This window comes from Alligator sinensis, unplaced genomic scaffold, assembly GCF_000455745.1.
Source record: "Alligator sinensis unplaced genomic scaffold, ASM45574v1 scaffold400_1, whole genome shotgun sequence".
In the NCBI taxonomy this organism is placed as follows: Eukaryota; Metazoa; Chordata; order Crocodylia; family Alligatoridae; genus Alligator; species Alligator sinensis.
The window spans coordinates 406,642-428,606 of NW_005841897.1; the positions used below are offsets into that span (position 1 = coordinate 406,642).

Below are 21,965 nucleotides of genomic sequence, written 5' to 3' on the forward strand. Positions count from 1 at the left end.
GAGAAGATACAGGTGCCAAACTAAGACAGTTGAGAGGTCTGCAGCCCCCATGGAAGTAGGAGCTACACATCAACATTTGGCATTAAGCTAACTCAGAAGGAAAGAAGGGGAAGCCTTTAATTAAATCAGTGAAATGGAATGGTACGGCAGGGTAATTACAACAGGGATTGATTTGCATGATGCACAAAGCTCTTCAGTGAGGACACTGCTCTACTTTGTACATGCACACTGAGCCTTTCTGTTACAGTCCAGTGACGGATGGCCAAAGCTTCAATGACAACGTGATCATGGAGCCTTTAGTTCTTGGTTTGAGATCGGAGGGGGCAGGGAAGCAACAAGGCACAGCACTAGACAACTAGGCATTATACGTTACTAAGAGGATCCAAATACCAATGGCCCAGGGGTTATGGGCAGGCAACATTTGGCAGTAGATTTAGAAAGGAGGCATTGACAAAGGCGTATGCTAAGACTGTAGGGGGCAAGTTTTTTTGGCAGGCATGCCACAAATTAAGCACTGTGTCCTCCCGAGAGCCACTCCAATCCCCTTCCCCTACCTGATCTGCTGTTCTATTTTCTGCTCCCTGCCCTATTTGCCACTGTGGTGCCTGCCCTCTCCCTGATCTGGCACATGCCACAGCTGCCTGGGCCACAGGTTGGCCACCCCATAATATGAGACCATTTATTGGGCAAGAAGTGTGATGGTTGAGGGCAAACCAAATCTGGGTGAGTCAAGTACATTTGGATGAGCCAGTTGGTCGCTGGAACTTTGAGACAGTGCTGCACCATCAAATATTTATCACATTTGCATCCAAAACTGTTTGCTAAGCACCAGCTGGCTTAACAGAGAACTGTGATGCTTACATTTCTTAACCACTTGGGTAACATAGCATGTGTAGAGTAAATCACACCTCATGTTCCTCCAAGCACCTGCTGCTTTCCCCGCATGCCTACCCATCTCCAGCACTGAAAAGAACACTACTTGAAAAAAAAATTTTTTTTTTAAAAACGAATGACTTCAGCAAGCCAAACCCCAAAAACTGCAATTCAGGAGCACCAGGAGTAATGGATCATCATCAACCTGGTGCTACCGGGGAGCTAACATACAAGAGGATCTGGCCTTTGTCTTTAAGGAGCTTTAGGTCATAGGCAGCCAAAGCAGATTCAGTAGCTGATTTCACTGCAACGTGGCTGGGTGTTATATTAAGGTCATAGTGTTTCATGGAAGTGTAGATGCAAATCCCAGCTGCAAAACCTGACAGCTTGGACTGTCCAAACACCAAAAGCAAGATGGACCAGATGACTTCGCCAAGATGTTTTCTGTGTGCTTTGTGCCTTCACCTTTAAAGGGGACTATTTAATAGAAGCAACAGATTCATAAGCAGTAGGTTTCTAGTTTCCATCCCAAACTTTCCAAATACAGGCAGCGTCCACCAAAAGATCCACGCAGCATAGCTTCATTTTAGCCACAGCATCATTTCCTCCCCTGCCCTCCTGCCAAGCTGGGCAAAAGGCCTGTTTGGATTTGCAGCTTTTAGAAAATGCTAAAAACAGAAGCATCTCACATACTCCAAGTCCTAGAGAAAAGGGACAAGGAGCCTTTCCTCCGCAGCTGGGAAGTGCTGATGTGGCTGAAGTTACATCATGCTCTGTGGAATGTCTGTGCAGGGAGAACTCAAGGGAAGAAGAGAGAGTTAAAATTAGAAGCCAGAATCAGGGACACCTTTACTGCTCATTAAAAGCATGCAAATGCCTTTGTTTTGAATGCAAACTGAGTTAATGCAAACTAATGGAAGCTGGATCTAAATCGCTCCGGGCAAATATTTCCCCCGCAACACACACACACTCCTCATTGTGCCCCTCCATTGCCCGGGTGGATTTCTGGATCATTCCCTGCCAGCTCCTCCTTCCCCAGGGAGATGCTACAGGTCAGGTCTACAGCCAACAAGTATGCAGTGCAGCTCAAGAGGAGTAGGGCTGCACAAATGACTGTTGTACTCTCCTGATCCATGGGCCAATTAAGAGATCTCCTCATGCAAATTACAACAGCCTCAAGGCTGCTGTAAATTATGCCAGTTGCTAACATGGTTAAGTATAGGATATAAAAGAGCAGGGGGCAAGGAAGCCCCAGGCATATTCCCCTTTCCCCTGACCACATCCTTATACTGGCAGCAGAGTAATGGGTTGTGTAGAAGCCCTTGATTCAGCTCAGTGCCACTAGTGCATTCCCCTACGTTGCAGCAATCCTCCCACGACCAGCCAGACCAACTCCCTAGGCTGTTCCACACCAGCAGCATCACTACACTGCACAATGTGAGGCTTGGCAGTGTCCAGCCTGTATACTTTGCCTTAATCCTCCCCAGAGGTAGCTGCATTGCTTCCAGGCTAATAAGGTAAATGACAAGCACACATCTCCTATTGACTGATCTGGCTGAAGATGAGTTACAAGTCTAAGATAAAGCCAAGTCCTACACATGGCCACAAATCCAGGAGCACAGAGAGTATTTTCTAAGCCTAGAGTCAACAACCAGGACCCTTGATGTGTCCGAGACTCAGCCTCCTGTTTTCTGTTATAGCATAAACTAAGCTTGATGATTCATCAAGATGGAACTAGCAATCTGCAGGCACGTCTGCAGGTTCATTAATGTGCTTTTGCTACCATGCATTAAATTTGGTACCTCTAGTGTAAGGCACCAAATAAATGTGCATTAGGCTGCCCTAATGTGCAGTAGCCAAAGTGCCCACTTCTTTAGTGATGCTTAATGGGCAGTAACCTATCTTTACTCTGCCTTAGTGTATTAGCATGGTTTTTGATATGATGCTTTAATGCACAGTAAAATAGACTACTGCGCATTAAAGCACACATGTAGACATGCCTAGTTTCTCCAAGAAAGAAATAATTGTTGCTTTGTGGAGCAGAGGTAGTCCCTATCTTCCACCCAGCCTGATGCAACAAGACTGGCTGCAGTGGTTTAACTTGGTTTGGGTTCACACAAATCTCTCTGCAGTGGCTGAGGCCTTTATTTATTTATCTATCAGTGTGATACTGGAAGCAGTGGAAAGTTTTCGGTGACTAATTGCCAAGCTGTTTTAGAAATCATATGCTTAAAACAACCAGCACAGTGCAGAGCAACCGGATGCCTGGATAATCTCATTTCCACATCTTATATTTATCGCAGTATCTCAGCTGGGAAGAGATCCTCCCTCTCCAAAAATTAAAAAAATCAGCTGGAGAGGCAAAAAGAGAGGGAGTAGAAAGACCCCATCGAGAGTCTGCTTGGGCATCTCTTCTTGAGCCCATTCATAGAAACACCTTCCCACATCTGCTGAAGTTCAGGCATCTAGTTCCAGATGTGAGAGGAAGTGACATTAGAAAACCAGCTGGAAAGTTAAAAACAGGAAAGGAACACCAGATATGTTCTCAGCCTGTCCTGCCCTATAACACCCAGCTGACCTGGGGTATTTTGCCTTGGCCAGGCTGTGTGCAGAGAATTTCCACCATCAGTCATAAAGGACGCTCCATCCATAGCAGCCCGAATCACTGCTGGGTCTGGGGAAGGCAGAAGTTAAAACCAACCTGCTGCCTATTTAGAAATAGCCTCTTCAGACTGATGCACAGTTCTCCCAGGGACGTACTTTTTTCTTCTTCATACTCTTCCTCTGTACAGGACATCATTTTTGTCCCCATCGCCAGCTAACTAAGAGTCCAATCCTGTTCCCTCTAAAGAAAATATGAGATTCTAGGAAGGGCAATCAGGCTTTACGTGAAAAAAAGGCAGCACAGCCTGGAAAAAAACTATCATTGAACAAGTCCCTGCATTAATAGTGGGGTTTGATCCCGAGCACTCAGTCCCTTGCAGGGTCAGGCTGTGGCCAAATAAAAAATAGCCTTGTTTAACAAGTGCTACTGTGCAGAGCTTGGGTACTTTTAGATGCCACTGGCCTCCACTGCTACTGGAGATTTTTCTAGGAGAAGGTAAAAGTAAGTCTCCCCCTCACCCAACCCCATGTGAAAGCCCTAAGTCTAAAACCTCTCTGCCTGGTCTGGCTTAATGCATCTGCGTGGCTGCAAGGGATGCGTTGCCGTGATAGAGTCGTGCTGCCTCTTGGACATGCTCAGAAAGCCTGTGCAGCCCAGGGGCTTTAAAAACCATGCACCGGCAATGTTCTGCCTCCTTGCAACCCCCCACCAAGGTTTCTAATTGGACCTGCTGAGCATAGTTGCAGAATGTGGCACTATATTTACTTTGTCCTTTGCAGCCTGACATACTGGAAAGGCCCTGGAGGAATGAGCTTCTGAGATTTCTGATCACGTTAAACACACACAACACAACACAACACAGCAGTTGCAATGAAGCCTGCTTTGTGAAAAGTATTGGATCAGTAGTCCTAGAGATGATTGGTACAAAGGGCTAGTTCGTTCCAGTACCCTAACTAGGTGGGAAGAGGGGGAGAGTACCAGCTCTAGGCACCAATTTAAGAGTTGGCCACCACTAGTGACCACCTGGCCACACAACTGCCAACTGTGCCTCTGGATCGTTCCTTCGGGTCAATCCGTATTCTTCCATCAATGTGGGTGACACTGCACAAGTTCTGGTCCAAGCAGTACAAGCTCCCCCTGTTAACGTGCCTCACCCTTGATTGAACCTGCTCATTCCTAAAGCAGTCCATCCCCAGGCCCATTCCTTCTACCCTACCAATTACAGAGATACAACGGAAACTATCACCATAGGACACAATAAAACACAGTTTTTTCCTTAGCATGCAAGAAAGTGATCCATCTTGGGAAGACATGCTCTACCCTTGTTAATATAGGGCTATGCAAGAGATAGGTCTGCAGAGAGACTGGTTCTTGGAGTTGGAGCAAAGTTGCACACAAAGAGGGTTTAGACCACGGTTGGGCAAAATGCGGCCCGTGGGTCAGATGCAGCCCCCCAGGTCATTCTATCCAGCCCATGGGGCCCCCCCAAAATTTAGAAAACTAATATATATCTGACCCTGGCTGCCTGTTATGCGGCCCTTGATGGCTTGCCAAAACTCAGTGAGTGGCCCTCTGCCTGAAATAATTGCCCGCCCCTGGTTTAGACTTAGGGCCTGCTTATGATGATGCGGGGGGGGAACGTTCTACTTTTTCACAGAAAGTCTCTAGTAGCAATGGAGGCCAGGTCCAAGGAGTGCCTGAAAGGGATGACCCTGTTTATGTCCACCTGTAATCCAGGACTGAAGCGTGTACAGAAATAAAGCAGGTGACACTTTGAACATGCCCAGCTTCACCATCACCTCTTCTCCACTAGGAAGCCAAGCTGGCAAGGCTCTGGCATAACAGACCATTCACCAGAGTGGCACTGGTATCAGATAAGGACACGGGTGTTGGGAGGAAAGTAAAAAGGTCTAGGCCAGAGCCTAGATGGCCCACTAGCCTAGCGTGGTTACAGCTTGCCAGTTTCTGTAGCCAATGGCAAACAAGAGAGCAATGGGGCCATCACATCCAGCTCCCTTGAACTCCCCCACCTGAATGCCCAGATGCCCATTTACAGCTGGCTCACCTACCAGCAGCCTGTAGTGCACGTCTGCAGTGAAGCTCATACGTATGCCTCACCCCTTGCTGCCCTTGTGGCATTAAGACAAGCAGGTTTCCTTTCTGTTTGTGGAGCCCTGTCCCCCAGGAATGGGAGTGAGACCAACTCATTCCACAGGCCATTCAATAGCCTCTGGCTGATGAGTCCTTCCAGAGACTCCTAAGCCTGGATGTGTTTGAACAGGCAACCTAGAGGCTTAAGGTTGTTACAACCTGTTCAGTACCACGCCCCACCCCCCTGCACTAAAAGGATGGTGCAGAGCTCAGGGTAGCAGGCCCAGCTAACACGGGGCACAATTCTTTCCAAGCTACCACACGTGCTCCCTCACCTCCTCTATTCAATCACCGATTCTGGCTCAGATTAATGGGGTATCTAGACACTGAATAAGGAAGCCTGGAAGGACAGAGAATAAAGGAAACCCATGACAGACAAGATTTGAGAAGAGGCGTCCTATTCTTTAAATCTAGACAGGAAGCCAGGCATGCTGAAGGAGGCTCTACAGTGCAGCATAATATCTATAGAATAAGAAAAAAAAAAAAAGTGACATTTCTAGAGGGAGTTTCTTGTTCAGCATCAAATGAAAGCAGCTCTTCCTGGGATCCTTCACCAGGGTGGCAGAAGTAGCACATGCAGGGCAGCCCAAAGCTTCAGTGCTGAGAGGTGGCCACATCTGACAGATGATCCTTGGGCAGGTGTGAATTGGGGACCATTGTTGCTCGGCAACAGAGCAAGCTCAGATGGCTCTGCATCCATTTCCCTCTCAGAAAGAGGGATGCAGACCTGGTGCCAACTCTTCTTGGCTAAGGGAGAGGCAGGGACAGTAGCAATGGCCGGGGAAGCTTCAGAAGACATTGGTCAGTGCAGCAAGAACAGCAAGGGAGGAAAGGAGATGCAGAGCACCTATGAAACAGGCCAAAAGCTAACTTTTGCCTACAAGATATACCCCTCCACCCTTCAGACTGCCTCACAAGACCAGGGTAACTGCACTGACTTAAGTAACTATTCCTGGTTCATGCCAGCTTAAGGAAAAAAAAACCCTTAGGCATCTGTACTAGCTCTCAGCTTACTGGGAGAACCATCACCAGCTGATCCAGCTGTGGGAGCCACCCCTACAAGGGCCCCTCTCCCCCTCCGCACACAGCCCAGTGGTTCGCCAGATGCTGACAGATGCAGCTCGTCCACTCCAGGCACTGGCAAGTTCTGTTGGGGAGGCCACTGGAGCCCTGTCCGCTCTTACGGTCTGCTGTGGAGCGGCAGCAACAATAGTGCACAAATCCTCACTGGAGCTGATCCTCGCGGTAATGGGCCCAGGACCTGGAGTAGACCAGTTTGTACTAGAATCAGTGGGTCCAATCCCCAGCTGGCATCAGAGCTGCTCCTCTGTTTAGAAAGCAATGAGTTTACCTACATAAGGCACTCAAAGGCAATCAGTTCATTACCCTCTGCCCCATCACTGCCTGGAGGAAGAGAGCAGGCAGGAAAAGTTTTGGCATCTCTTTTTTTTCCCCTCTGCTTTATTTCCCCAGCAGCTGCCACTGCTGTTTGTTTAGGAGCATTTATGGCTGGATACAATCAGGCAGGGACAAAGCAACCAATCCCCATGCCGCTAGGATTGAATTTAAATATAACCAATGGGGCAGTTTAGATAAGAGATGGAGAATGACAAAGAAAGAGGCCAAGCTCGTGCCCATGGGCCCAACAGCAGAGCCTACACTGATCTTTAAGGGAGCAGACTCAGTGTGTGCACGTGTGTATGTGCACGTGCACTTATAAAGGGGAAATGTAACAGTCACTTGGTTTGTGAGACATTAGCATTCCAGTGGGATTCCAGCCAGGGAACACTACACCTGTGCCCGTTCATAAGGGACTTTGCTTAGGGACAGAGAATGATGGAAAGGAAAAAAGAGAAGGGGGAAAGAGAGAATGGGGGAAATGAGCAGAAAAGTTGAGAAGAAAGGGGGGGAAAGAGGTAGGGAAGGGGGCAAATTGATTCAAGCTGGGAGAGCAAGGTGCAAGCTGTACCCTCCTAAGTCAGCCTTGCCCCGTGCAGTGGAAAATGAATTCATCCAGGGTGAGGGGGTGGGCAGCATTGCTTCCTTCTCTCCCCATTGGGGTCTCCCTAGTTGCAGTTTGTGGTTCCAGAGTCACTGGAGAGGTGCCCCTTTCTAGTGCCAGCTCCACATTTCACAAAGCAAAGATGGCAACCAGTTTATGCCGCTGCAGCCTCCCACTCAGTGCCACCCGCAGGGGCTCTACCACAGAAGCTGGAATAGCTGAGACCACCTAAAACATTATGCAAAAGGAGGAAAGGACAAACAAGGTCAAGGAAGGGCAAAAGGAAAAGAGAACAAGGCCAGAGAGACTCAAAAAGCCAGGCTCATACAGCAGCCAAGTGCATTAGTCACAGTCCTGGCTGGAACCAAATGGGAAATTGAAAAGACTGACCCCCCGTCTGGCTTCTGCTCCCTCATCCTTACCCGAGGGGACCTTTATCTTAGCCTCGTAAAAATTTCTGCAGAGCAGTTAGTGTCTCTGCAGCATGCCAGACTGCACCAAATAGGACACATTTGAAGAACAGCTCCCCACACAGGATGCACCCGAATTGCCTTTCAATCTAATGTCATCCCACTGACTCCAGGAGTTATTCCAGGTTCATACCAGAAAGCTCAGAGCCTTCGGCAATTTATGCAGAGGGCAGTTGTCCCTAAAGAGTGTCACTGCGCAGGAAGCCTTATCAGCTGATCTGGAAACCACACAGGAGCTGCATTACTCCCTCCCCTGCCCTGCAGACACTTTAGCGCTCTGCCAGGTGCTGTCAGTTTATTCTCCCGGCACCTTGGCAAGTTCCACTCTGGAGGTTTCTCAGACTCCATCCGCTCTCACTGCGCACCCTCGCTGCATTGCCCGTCATGGGACAGCAACCCCAGCAGCATGCAGAGCCGGGATGGAGCTGATCTAGTTTCATAGTTTCATAGTTTCTAGGGTCGGAAGGGACCTAGGCAGATCATCTAGTCCGACCCCCTGCCATGGCAGGAAAGAGTACTGGGGGCAAACGACCCCCGCAAGATGGTCATCTAACCTCCTCTTAAAAACCCCCAGGGTGGGAGCCTGCACCACCTCACTTGGAAGCTGGTTCCAGACCCTGGCCGCCCTGACCGTGAAGTAGCACCTCCTGATGTCCAACTTGAACCTTCCCTCCGCCAGCTTGTGACCGTTATTCCTGGTCACTCCTGGCGGCGCTCGGGGGAACAGGGACTCCCCCAGTGCCTGTTGATCCCCCCTGACTAGTTTATAGCAGGCCACAAGATCCCCCGCAGCCTTCTCTTCTGGAGGCTGAACAGGTTCAGGTCCCGTAACCTTTCCTCATAGGACCTGCCCTGCTGTCCCTTGATCATGCGAGTGGCCCTCCTCTGGACCCTCTTGATGCTGTCCACATCCCTCCTGAAGTGCGGCTCCCAGAACTGGACACAGTACTCCAGCTGCAGCCTGACCAGTGCCACATAGAGGGGGAGGATCACCTCCTTGGTCCTGCTTGAAATGCATCTGTGGATGCACGACAAGGTACAGTTGGCCTTCCTAGTCGCCTCCCCACACTGCCGAGCCATGTTCATCTTGGAGTCAATAATGACTCTCATGGTAAGAGGCCTAGAACACATAAGCCCCCCTACTAAAAAATCACTGAGTAGGATGCCCAGCCAGCATGAAGAGAGGTCACTATTTAGCTAGGTTTCCAATAATAGATGCTCCTACCCAAGGCTGGAGGCACTCTAATGTAATTAATCATACAGTAAATACAATCAAATTAAACATCGGCAGTTTTAAAGTAATCAGTTCTACAGGAACTCAGCTGGGCAGCCAGCCACCTACCCATTCATCAGCCAGGCAGCAAATCCTTAACTTTCTCTAGAGACCCTCTCAAGCAGGTATACCACAGGCTTGGAAAGCCACCAAGCTTGGGCTAGCTCTGACAGTGGGGAAAAGAACCACAGACAAGACCCTGCCAAACCCATCTCTCTCTTCTAATGAGGGAGAGATAGTTTGAGGACCATGGAGTCAGTCTGAAGGGGGAGGCACACACTTATTTAACCCAGCCCCCAGTCATTCAGGGCTTCCTGGCAACACCTTAGCTCCAACTGGAGCCAATAAGCAGCATTCAAATCAAAGCAGCGGCATCAAGTTGACATTGGCTGTGAATCCAATCCCTTACTCTCTGTTGAAAATACGTCAAGTTTGTGCTGGGGTTCCAAGAGGAGCAAATCTGGCCCTCTACAACCAGCAGCTCAGAGCTTGGCTGTTGCTGTCTATGGGCTGGGCCCTCCCAGCTTCCACTGGCTTCCTATGGGATCACAGATGTGCAGCACCTCTGAAAATCACGCATTTGCTGTGCAAGGGCTGGATTTCGCAGCCTGGCTAAATCAATTATATAAAGTTGGGGCGGGGGGATGATGACTCCAAACTAACTGCTTCTTCTGGGTGATCATGCCCACCAATTTAAAATGCCACCTTAAGTACCACCAGCAAATTTTTCAGTTCAACCTTAAGTATCACCAGCAAATTTTTGTCATATAAAGTACTTATAATAAATCTGTTAATGCATACCACTGGTGGTACACATCCTACAGATCGGGAACCACGGTGGTGGAGTGCTCCTTTTCGCTCCCTGAATTGGCTCTCTTCCATCCTCTCTCAAAGGAAAAAAAGACCCTCTTCTGAGCTGTTTCTACCTTCCACCCTCATCTCTTCACACCCCTACCCAAACGCTGCCTGTTTTTCTAGTTAAATTATTGTTGACAGGGTCCTTTAAATTGGGATGCCGGATCCTTTGCTGCCTAATCCACTTAACTCAACCCTAGCAGATTAAATTGAATGCCATATGGTGGGGACTGCGCTGCTGTAATCTGCTGGGACAAGGAGATTCTTGCTTCGTTACCTGAAGCGTGCCAGGGACTTCTCTTTCTAGGTTCCTCTGAGCTCGCGCCTTCCTTGCTGAGCAAATCAGGCAGGACAGGATGTGCTTTTGCAGCACATTTACCATCAGCAAAAATATGTGCTCTAGAAGGGCTGGGGGAGGGAGATAGCATTTGTGCAGATAACCAGGACCCAAGCAGCTAAGGAAGGAAAAATGTTCCCTCCACCCTCTGCAGAGTCTAACATAATGCCTCCTCCACCCCCCTCTGCCTTCCCCTTTGTCAGGCATTCAATCCCCAGAGGGCACTTTGGAAATTGGAGACCTGTCTGTGCCTAGCGGAAGGTGAACGAGGTCTACCAATATTTTGATTATAGTCCTTACTGTGATTGCAGCTCTCAGACCCGGTAACTCTGGACTGACATTGTGACTGTTATTAAAAGGCTGGATCTCCAAATAGCAGTTGCAGTATAGCCCACAGCTGGAGAGCAGAGTCCCAAGGATCAGGGAAGAGATTCAAGGATGCCACTGCCAACCAGGAGTTTAGGACTAGATGCCGAGAATGAGCCATCTCCCTGCACAGGCACCAGAGGCGCATTACTACACGCACACCCACGCAGCCTAAGAAGACTCCATTATGTCTACAGGCAATATAAGCAAATACATACTTTGTACATAGCAGAGCCTTAATTAGTTAACCTGCCCCCCCATCACCTGCACACCTGACAAATGAGGTATCCCATTTTACCAGTGGGGAATCTGAAGCACTGAGAAGTTATTTTCCCCAAATCCAGGTTTGCATCGGAGCTCAGAATACAATGCGGACGTCCTCACTCCCACTCCCCTCTAATCAACCAAATACTACTGCTGGGTCAGATTAACCTCTGGAAAAAGTTGCAGATGTTTTAGACTCCCTGTATGGCCACCGTGAAATGCATCTGATGCTTGTTAATGGGCAGAGACATCTACGTAGGTGTTAAAATGTACTGGGGAAAATGGTTAGGATATCAGACCTGGCCTCCCATATTCAAAATGGCATTAGCAACCTCAACCCTTTTTTAAAAACAAAGCATAAGTTATTTAAAAAAAAATAAGTACATAGTGACATTTTTTATCTCTCTCTTTTGATGCTAGAGGTGACAGGGTCACATTTTCAGGCTTTTCACTGAAACCATGAGCACTAGAAACTCAATTAAAAAAAAAAGAAAAGATAAGCCAAGATTCTCACACAATCACATGACTCCAGGAGAAGGGGGTTTAGGAAAAGCCCCAGTTACCAGGAGGCTGCAGTACCTCTGTGAGACTCAGCAGTGTTATTATAAGGATCAGGGCATAGAACAGATGGTGTCACCTCCAGGTGTCTATCAAACTTGGGGCAGCCCCAGACTTGGCATTTTAGCAGGGGGGGGCAATTAAGCCTGATAACTCAGTTGGCTGAATAGTTACTGAACACAAAGCAACCTGCACCCTCTCAGTCCTTCCCTAGCAATCTGTCCATTTCCACCGCATCCCAAGGGCTTTCAGAGGCAACGGCAATGGCAATAAAGTGGTGTTGCACCTGAATTACAAGGTATCCACTATTAGTTACCGTTGGGTGGATGGGAAGATAGTGAGGGAATGAGTGACCGAGGTGCTGTAGACTTATTCGGCTTCCTCTGGGGCCTAGACAGACAGCTGGTAGTTAACACATGGCCCCAGTTGTGCCATGTTAGACGCAATCCCCACCAACCCAGGACCTGTTGCCCATGTTCAGCAAGGGGATAATCACAGGGCAGACACTTGGAATAACATGAATTTGCTAATTCCGTCCTGGAGGCTGAGGTCTAGGAGTGAGGAGCAAGCTGATGGGGATGTTGGCCTTCTTCCTTCTGCCGTGGCAATAGAGCCCAAGCAGTCAGTGCCCAGAGGGAGTAAAGTGCAGCCATAGCAAGTAGAGATGGAGATTCAACTAGCACCCTCAATGCCAGCGCTGCCCCCTCAGTGTCCCTCCCTGTGACATAGAGACGTTTGACTGACAGGGCAGGCAGGCTTGGGAGCCAGGCCACCGACTGATTCTCATGCCTGGAGGACAATAAACTTGAGAACCGGTGAAGTGGCCTGATGCCAATGTGTCCTGCAGGCAGGCACAGCATACTGCTGCCACCTCCGCACAGACTCACCAGCAGCTGTGCAAAGGCATCCTGAGAACCTGTTCCATTTCCCCCAGGCCACGGGAAGCTGTATTACTCATGCCAATCTACTAGTGGATGATGGATGGGAGCCGGGAAAGGTTTAGTCACTGTCTTAATCAGATGCATCATTTCCCAAGTATCTCCGAGGTCCTAGGATGCGTTACAAAGTAGGGATCCAACCCTAAAAAGTCATGTGCCCCCTCAAATGCCATTGACCTTAAACAACGGAGGTTAAAGACCCTCAGCAGCTTGTTGGATCAGGCTTTATGGGTGCCCTCCTGAACCCCACGGCAGCCTAGTGACAGCACAAAATGGCCACGTAATTGGCTCAAATAGTCAACCAGGGATTCCCTGGGGTGTATGGACACATGCCCACTGTAGCTGGAGGTACGAAACCCTCTCAACATCAGCAGTGTGAGGGGACAAAGTCAAAGTGCAGCAACCCCCAATATTCCCAAACAAGCTGATAATACCTTGGGGTCTCTTCTATGTAGGGTGTAATTTAGAGCAGCCCTGAGGTTTCCCTAAATCCATCAGGGACTGAACTGGTTCCTTTGCAGCTGGACACAGTAGAGGATCGAGCCCTGGGAGTGAGAACTCCAAGGTTGGTCCCTATGTTTATAAATCCCCTGGAAATGCAGGCAGCTAGGGTGGAAGACAGCCAGCAACCAGCCCACGATACTGTACAGCAACGGTAGGAGCAGAAACACGGTATCAGGAGGGACCCAGCCCAGCCACAACTGGTGCAGGCAGTGCCTTAATGCCCAAGAGGAGGAGGCAGTTGACTGGTTCTCAAGGTCCTACCTGAGCAATCCAGTCACTGCACTGAGCTCCAGTCTACCTCAGAAAGGGGATTTCCATCCTACCATTGCAGGAAACCTTGGTCCCACCAGTTTGTTCTTTTTATTTTCCAGACCTGCACTTGGCGGCCGAACTGGGGAAGACGCTGCTGGAACGCAACAAAGAGCTGGAAGATTCGCTGCAGCAGATGTACACGACCAATGAGGAGCAAGTGCAAGAGATAGAGGTTTTTTGGGGGGGGTTGTTTTGTTTTTTATTTAATTTATATCCGAGACCAGATTAGCCAAAACTAATTCCAAATTCAAGAGTCCACAACCATAAGGGGCCCTACTACCGGCAAACATCCAGCAGGCCTCTCCGTTGACACCGTGACCATCTGTGATGAATGTAGGAAGCCTTGCAGCTGCCTCGCTGCAGCCAGTGTGGGCTACTGGGTGGATACGAGATTGCAGGGATGTGTTGGGGGACAGGAGTTAGAGACACTTAGTACCCGAGGCCGAGTGAGACCAGCCCTAAAGAGGGTCCCCTCTCCCCAAAGTCATGTTTTTTATCCCCTCTTCCCCCAGAGAGCAGCTTTAGGAAGATGAGTCTTAGTTACATCAGGGTATGGACATTAGGCCTGTGCGAAGCAGGTAGTATTTGCTTCAGATTCGGCTGATTCGGGGGGGACAGTGATTTGATTAGGTGATTCAAATCACTGTCCTGATTCGATTCGGCCAACTCTCTAAATCAGCCAGGCCAGGCCCATCACCCACCCTGGCAATCCCCAGCTCCCGGCTCTTGTTAAAAAAAAAAGCCCTGGTTCAGCGGACACTGCCAGGTGGAGGGTGATCCCTGTTGCCCCCCACTGCCCTATGCTGCATGGGGGGGCTCTGCACGAGCCCCCCAACTTTCCCCCTCGCTCCCCCAGCCCTTCCACGGGTACCCCGCCTGGGCCAGCTCCAGCCCTTTAAGAAAAAAAAACCCAAAAACCCCCCAAGCACTCACCACTTCTGCTGGCGGGGGGCAATCCCTGCTGCCCCCACTGCCCCGCACCATGTGGGGGGCTCTGTACGAGCCCCCGAAGCACCAAGGCCACTGCAGGAGTGGGGAGTTTTTTTCCTTAAAGGGCCGGAGCTGGCTCAAGTGGGACACACATAGCAGGGGCCGGGGGAGCAGGGTGGGGTCGAGGGGCTCATGCAGAGCCCCCCATGCAGCGTGGGGTAGTGGGGGCAGCGGGGATCGCCCTCCCCACCCCCGCTCAGCAGCACCCAGTGAGCTCCAGGGCTTTTTTTTAACGTATCAAGCTGGGGCAGATGGGGGCAGCCATGTGGGGGCTGGGGCAGCAGGCGGAGGTGAAGGGGACTGGGGGAGCGGAGAAGGTCAGGGGGCTGGCAGGGGTCCCCCCATGGGTCCCCTCCCCTGCCCCTAGTACTTACCAGCTCAGAGTGGCTGCAGTTCCCTGCTGCAGCCACTGGGGACTGCCCGAATCATCAAAGCTCTCTGAATCTTTGCAGAAGATTCGGAGAGCTTTGAATCGATTTGGATCTTAAATTGGTCCCGATTTGATTCAGATTCAGAGATTCGGCCACCAAATCGGGCCATATCTCCTCCGAACTGAATCACCACCCGAAGCATTGCACAGCCCTAATGGACATGCAAACAACTTACTGGGTGTGTCTACACAAGACGCTTACTGCGCAGTAGCTCGTTACTACTGCACTGTAGCATCGCAGGGCATGAACCGTGATGTGATGCCACTGCACAGCAAGTGGCACCAGGCAACCATGCCAAGATGCTACTGCACAGTAACACTGGTTACTGCACACTTATTTAGTACTTGGTTATGCAAGTATTAAATGACGGCGCAGTAACAACTGCGCAGCGGGTGTCTTGTGTAGATGAGCCCGTTGCGTAGTAAGAGGCAGAACCTGACTACGTGACACCCACTCTGGGGTAAGTGCCTGGATGTACACTCCTACCCCGTGAGCAGTATCCAGGGACAGGGCATGCATATGAACAGTTACTCCGGAGTAGCCGGCTTTTGGTAAAGCCTCGACCCTTCAACACCAGGGTAATTTGTTCCTATGCCCAAGCCCTTTGTCCCTGCCCCAGAACTCAGGCTGGCTTCTCTGCAGAACTTCACAGAAAGGGTACAATTGTTTCGAGGCCTCTTGTCCTGCCTCAATTCCAGTTATTTTTAAATCATGCTTACTACAGCTGTGCCTAGAGGCCAAGCGAGACTGGAGCTCCATTGTTCACGGCCCATGTGGAAACCTAGTACAAGAGACAGCTCTTATCCCCGAAGAGCTACCCTCTAAATAAACAAGGCAGACCCAGGATAGAGACGGGGGAGAGAACACACACGTGAGATGTTGCATGACATGATCATGTGAAAAGAATAAATGCATGGACTCTGTGGTCCCTCACTACCCTCATCCTTGAGATTCAGGGCTGAGAGAGGGGGCACTTGAGTCAGAGCCCCAGTGTAAAGGACTGGCAGCGAACCACAGCTCTTCAGCCAGCTGCAGACGCTTGCAGGACAGGGTGCAGCAGTGAGGAAAGAAAGTAGAGAACGTGGTTCTTCAAATGGGAACCAGCCCTTCATAATGCTAAGTGCTTCCTGGGAGAGACTGAATACCCTCAGCTCCAACTTGAGAGAGCTTGGTCCCTGGTGCCTTTCAAGACCAAGTGGAAGGGGAGGAGATTCAGGGGTGGGTTTGTGTGAACAAGGAGAACCCCAAAGGTCTCCTCCCATTTCATGGACTCCTGATTTTTTTCTTTCAGTACCTGACAAAGCAGCTGGAGATGTTGCGCCAAATGAACGAACAGCACGCTAAGGTCTACGAGCAGCTGGACCTGACGGCGCGGGACCTGGAGCTGGCCAACCAGAAGCTTGTGCTGGAGAGCAAGACATCCCAGCAGAAGATACAGTGGTAAGGCTCACCATAATGTTTGCTCCTTTCCTCAGGTTAGCAATCAGCACAGTAATCCTGGAGCCAGGATGCAGCAAAATGTTTTACCTACAGCTGGCAAGGCAAGCGCCAGTCCTGTCTGACAACAAGAGAGTCTATTTGGAGAACCATGTTCCCTGAACTGCAGGACCACAATCACGTTAAGAGTCTCTGGGGGAATCAATGACGGACAGCCGACTAGGATGCAGATCACACACAGAGAGCAATGCAGACTAGGCTATTCCCTAGCAGTTGATGCCAGTTTATCCGTAACACTTTCCCACCTAAAAGGAACCCCTGAACCGTATCAATCCCTATCAACAACAGATAGTTACTCTGTCCCTGCAACACCCCTGTTTAAAAAGATGAGACAGAACTAAGAGCTGCACAGGCTGCAAACACTATTTGACAAACCCCACTTGTAACCAGAGTGAAAAATAATCTCTAGCTGGTTTCTAAATTTTTATTTCTCCAAAAGATACAGGAGGAGGAAGAAGCTGGCTGTCACCCTCCCTACTTCTCTTTAAATGCAGAGATATTTTAGCCTCTTCCCAGGAGGTTACTATTCTAACCAACTGATGCAAGAGCACTCGACTGCCACCTCCTCATCCACCTGCTCCCATCACATGCCCACACACCATGTCTAAATTCAGGAAAGAAAATGCATGGGTGCTGTTCAAAGCCCAAAGCTGTATTCCCAACACATCCAAAATCCCCACGGATAACGAATCCAGGTGGTGAGAGGAATGCAGGATTGCTCTCAGATGGGTGCTTCCCTCCCCGCTTTCCCCATAAAGGGAGGATTTTCCTTCCAAAAGTCCTTTGCCAAAAAGATACCCAGTTCCTTCGATGCCTCATCTCTCTTGTTTTTATTCTCTCTCTGGCCTGGCCCGTCCTGCAGCCTAACAGAAACCATCGAGGGGCTACAAAACCAGGTGGAGGAGCTGCAAAAGCAAGTGGAGGAGATGCGGAGTTTGGAGCAACTCCGCATACGGCGGGAGAAGAGGGAGCGACGTCGAACCATCCATACCTTCCCCTGCCTCAAGGAGCTGTGCTCAAGCCCCAGGTACTGTGCTGAGGATCAGCAGATGCTGCTTTGCCTGAGATGCTCTGCACTGTCCTTGGGGAGAGTTTCCCCATTAAAATTAGTGTTTCTGCTGATGGATCTAGAGATGTGGCAGGAGATAATGGGGAAGGGGTTCTTGTCTGCCTACTCAAGCCTAGTTTTGCTCTAGCCCCTTGAAGCCCCAGTCAAGGGCCAAGGGCCCCTGGAGTTAAGAGCTGTGCCAACACATATGTGGCTGTTGTTCATTCAGCCCTCCTTAAAAATCCAACCGCAGGATTAATTCATTGACCTCCTGAGGACATTTCTTGCTCTGTCTGCAATAGCATCTTCTCTAAATAGCTACGTGATCAATAAGCCCGCTGTCCTATAGGGAAGCATCCACTGGCAGGAGATGCAAACAACCATCATTGCTACTGAAGCAACGGAGGGGATGTTACTAGGGCGTAATCAACCCCCCGGCTAAATGTACTCGATGTGGTTTTTATCCCACAATGCCTCAGTGGAACGTTTCCCACAATGCCTTGGGACTGCATGGTTGGGCTTTTCAATTTTGCAGCTGGGTTTTGAAGGTGACTCCGACTTACAGGGAGGAGGAAATCTGTTCAGTACCTCCCACCGCCAACCAAGCCCTCAGGGGGAAGCGGGGGGGCTTTCATCCCTTGCAAACGGTTCCAGCTAGATACTGCGCGGTGGGCTGCTTATTGAAGAGAAGAGGAACAGATTTCCTGGCAGAGAGGAAGCAGTGCATTTCATTTGGTTTCCATTTTTCCATCCGTCTTTGTCTTAAAACCACCTCCTGCTTTTTCATTAGCACTTCAGAGAACGGCACCAGTCAAACATCTGGGTATTTTGAAGTCCAGAAGCCACAACAGAGAGATCACAATCCTACTTTGTTTTTTTCTGGGCAGCACAATTCCCCAGGGCAGGTTCTCCTACCTACGTTCTCCCCTTGCGAGAAAAGCCAAATGCCAAAGCACAGGGCGTCTGGGAAGCAGCTCATGGTGTCAGCCTTTGGCACAGGGGGGAAAGGCAGATGGTCAGTAGGTGCCTAGAGCACAGCACTTGTGCCCATTAATATCAGCTTCTCCTACCCCCTGCTAGCTTAGGTGCCACCACTGCTTTTCCTTCCTTTCAACTGGAAAAATCATTCCCTGTAAATTATACTGATGGGGTTTAGTTGCTGCGGGGGAAAGGGAGGCAGGCAAGTATCCCAGAAGCAATGTGGCTGGCAGCTCACTTCTGTCCCCTTCATTCTTCAAGATCATAAAGCTAATGTAATAAATTCCTAGAGGTCCCAGGATGGAAAAATGGTCAAACCCTGCATTTTTGAACTCACATGGATCATGTCTGGAAGTTGTTACTATTTAAGAGCTGTGAGGGGGGGCACGTGGGAAACGAGTTTGATGTCCTTAAACCAGTGTAACTTAGTCAAGGCTAACTAAAGGAGTCAATGGAAACTGATGTCGCTAAACTGGTGCAAGGGTTTACATCACTTTCCAAATGAATTTCATTTAAAATGGAGTGACCCTTCTCTGGCCAGTCCCCAGGTATCCACATCATGGACCGGGCAGCTACATTTAGTAATCCTCAGCAGTCTCTCTGCTAATGCAAGTGGCTCTGGGAGGCTGGACAATCCTTTCATCTCTCCTGCTGGTTTCTTCAGCAGAGAGTGGCAAGGCAAAATGGGAAGAAGCTAGCACTGTCAGTGCCTCAGCTATTCATAGTCTTTGTATCAAGAGGAAAGTCCCATCTCCAGGTATCTCCATCAGGTAGCACTTCATCTGCCTCACACAGGCAGACTGGATAAAAACCTACAGTCTCTGCAAGTCAGTCCGGCAATAAAGGGAGATGCTGCCGGCTGTCGGATCCACAATACAGGTCTCCCTATGGGGGAAAAGCAGAAGACAGCATGTGGAGGGCGCTGGACTGAGACAGGAGTCCTGGGCTCTGTTCCCAACTCTGCTATAAACCAGCTCTGTGACCTTGGACAAGCAACTTCCCTTCTCTGCACTTCATTTCCCCTCTCACCCCTTTCTCTCCCTTGTCTAATTAAATGGCGAGCTAATCAACACAAGGACTCGCCCTTTATATGGCTGTGTGGTACCTACTCTATCTTGATTGCGACAGGAATAGAAATAATAACAGAGCATAAACAAGCTGAGTCCGGCTCCCTTAACCTTAGTATAGACAGGTATCATTCCTCTCTGACTTCTGGGTCACACCAGTGATTCCCTAAAACAGAATTTGGGGCTGGTATCTGTAAGGGACTGTGATTTTGTCAACAACTCACTGCAGTCTCCTTCCCCCACAGGTATGAGGATGCTTTCCAGATCCACAGCTCTTCAATGGAGTTCAACCAGAAGCCGCTAGAGCGGGAGAACGAGCGCCTCCAGGCAATGGTGAACTCCCTACGGTCCCAGGTCAACCAGGAGAAGCAGCGGAAGGAGAGGGTGGAGCGGGAGTACACATCCGTCATCCAGGAGTACTCGGACCTTGAGCAGAGGGTGTGCGAGATGGAGAGCTGCAAACTGCGCATCAAGGAGCTGGAGGCCGAGCTCCTGGAGCTGCAGCAGATGAAACAAGTCAAGAAGTATCTTCTCAGCAGAGAGGACAACCTGTCCGAGGCCCTTCTGGAACCGTTGAACAATGCCCCAGAAGCAGACTACATTGATCTCTCAGAGGAAGAAGGGGCTAAAAATCACGGGCCCTCCATGACACCTTCTCCAAATCACCCCGTCCGGAAAAGCTGCAGCGACACCGCCCTCAATGCCATCGTGGCCAAGGACGCCGTGAGCCGGCATGAAGGCAACTACACTCTTCACGCCAACAACGTGCGCAAGCGGGGCATGTCGATCCTGAGAGAAGTGGACGAGCAATACCACGCTCTGCTGGAGAAGTACGAAGAGCTCCTCAGCAAATGCCGACAGCACAAGGACAGCGTGCGTCACACCGGAGTCCAGACATCCCGGCCCATCTCTCGCGACAGCTCCTTCAGGGACTTCCGGGGAGAGGGGCATGAGCTGGAAGAGCGCAAAACGATGGAGAAGACCCTCAGCAAACACGTGGAGGCCGTGGACAAGCGGCTGGAACAGAGCCAGCCAGAGTACAAGGCCCTTTTCAAGGAGATCTTTTCACGCATCCAGAAGACAAAAGCAGACATCAATGCCACCAAGGTGAAAAACAAGAACAGCAAATGAGTCCTGCCTCCGCTGCATTCCCTCTGTTTCCACATGTAACTTCAACAGCCAGCCCTTATCTTCCACCACACAAAACATAGTGTGGCCTCTCCCCCTGCCTTGAAGTCTGGAGGCCGGCCACTTACATGGTCCTCTTGTACTGGAAAGGAGCCTCTTTGGTTCAGGAGTGAGGAAAGTGCCATGGAGACTTGCTTTTTTAAGTTCGTGCCCCAAGTGGATCCACCTGCCAGGGTTTCCAAACTGGCTGGAAAAGCTGTATATTGTAGTTAGAGGTGATTTCAAAAAGTTTACCATGAATTTCTGCATGTGTTGCTGCAAGCAGCCAGAAATCATAAACGAGGGAAAACCAACCAGCTTCCCACCCTTTCAGCTTCCCCAGTAGTCACCAGTCACTGTGTTTGATTAGCTACAGACAGAAGCTTGGATGACCGACACTGTCCTGGAATGGGCTGGGTACAATGATACAAAAAAAGCCATCAACAACTTCCAGGGAGTGCTTTGGAAAATCCAGCCCATCTCCGTCACCGAGATCTGCTGCAAAGCACCCACAGCTGTACTTGAGACTTTAACCTGACCTTTCCATTCCTTGAAGGGCAGTATTTTCTTGCTATTTAAGCCATTCTCTTATCAGTCAGGTTTTTCAGCTCTTTACAATGCAAGCTCATTGCAACTGGAAAAACTTGAAATATAGAACTGATTGTTCCATCTTCATCAGCTTTCACCTGATAAATCAGTCCATAATCTTAAGACACCATAAGCATATAGAATTGCCTTCCTTTACACTCGTATCAACATTTCATTCCAGGTAAATCACCGCCTGGTTGAAAGGGATGACCAGGGCTTTCCCCAAAGCCAAGCAGGAAGTGCTATTGCTGGGTCTGAGACTTACCCTCATCTTCTCTAGATGAGGAGCATGGGGCTTCTACACCATGCTATTCAAGAGGTCTTGCCACCTCTCCTAGCAAGCTCCTAATGATATAACTTGCATGGGTTTGCAAAAACTGATTAGCAGTGATTCACCTGTAGATAAAAGGATAACAAAAAACACCATAAAGGGTTAAGAGCAGTGACTACTGCTAATAGCATTGATCACACTGTCCCACGTCTTCTCTCTGTCTGCTCCTGGTTAAGCCAACAGACACGGTGTTTTCTGTGGAAATATGACTGAGCTGCCTTCTCCAAAGGCTGTCGCCTTCCGTGGCATTTTCTATGTTCCATTTAACTGTCCAGTGTCAGAATCTCTTCACTCCGTGTACACTCCCAGAGACATGCACATAGACACACACACACGCAAAAAGCTTCACCAGTCTCAGGA

General features: G+C 49.6%; 1 protein-coding gene across 1 annotated transcript in view; it reads left to right on the top strand.

The window, feature by feature from the left end:
* Positions 1 to 21,959, top strand: part of CDR2L (cerebellar degeneration related protein 2 like) — a 24,707-nt gene extending 2,748 nt beyond the window's left edge. Inside the window, exons 2-5 of the mRNA XM_006018250.3 lie at positions 13,568 to 13,680; positions 16,221 to 16,369; positions 17,289 to 17,453; positions 19,765 to 21,959. Of these exons, the coding sequence (XP_006018312.1) occupies positions 13,568 to 13,680; positions 16,221 to 16,369; positions 17,289 to 17,453; positions 19,765 to 20,650 (1,313 nt within the window). The 3' untranslated portion in view covers positions 20,651 to 21,959. The remainder of the gene's footprint in view (positions 1 to 13,567; positions 13,681 to 16,220; positions 16,370 to 17,288; positions 17,454 to 19,764) is intronic.
* Positions 21,960 to 21,965: the final 6 nt, after the last annotated feature.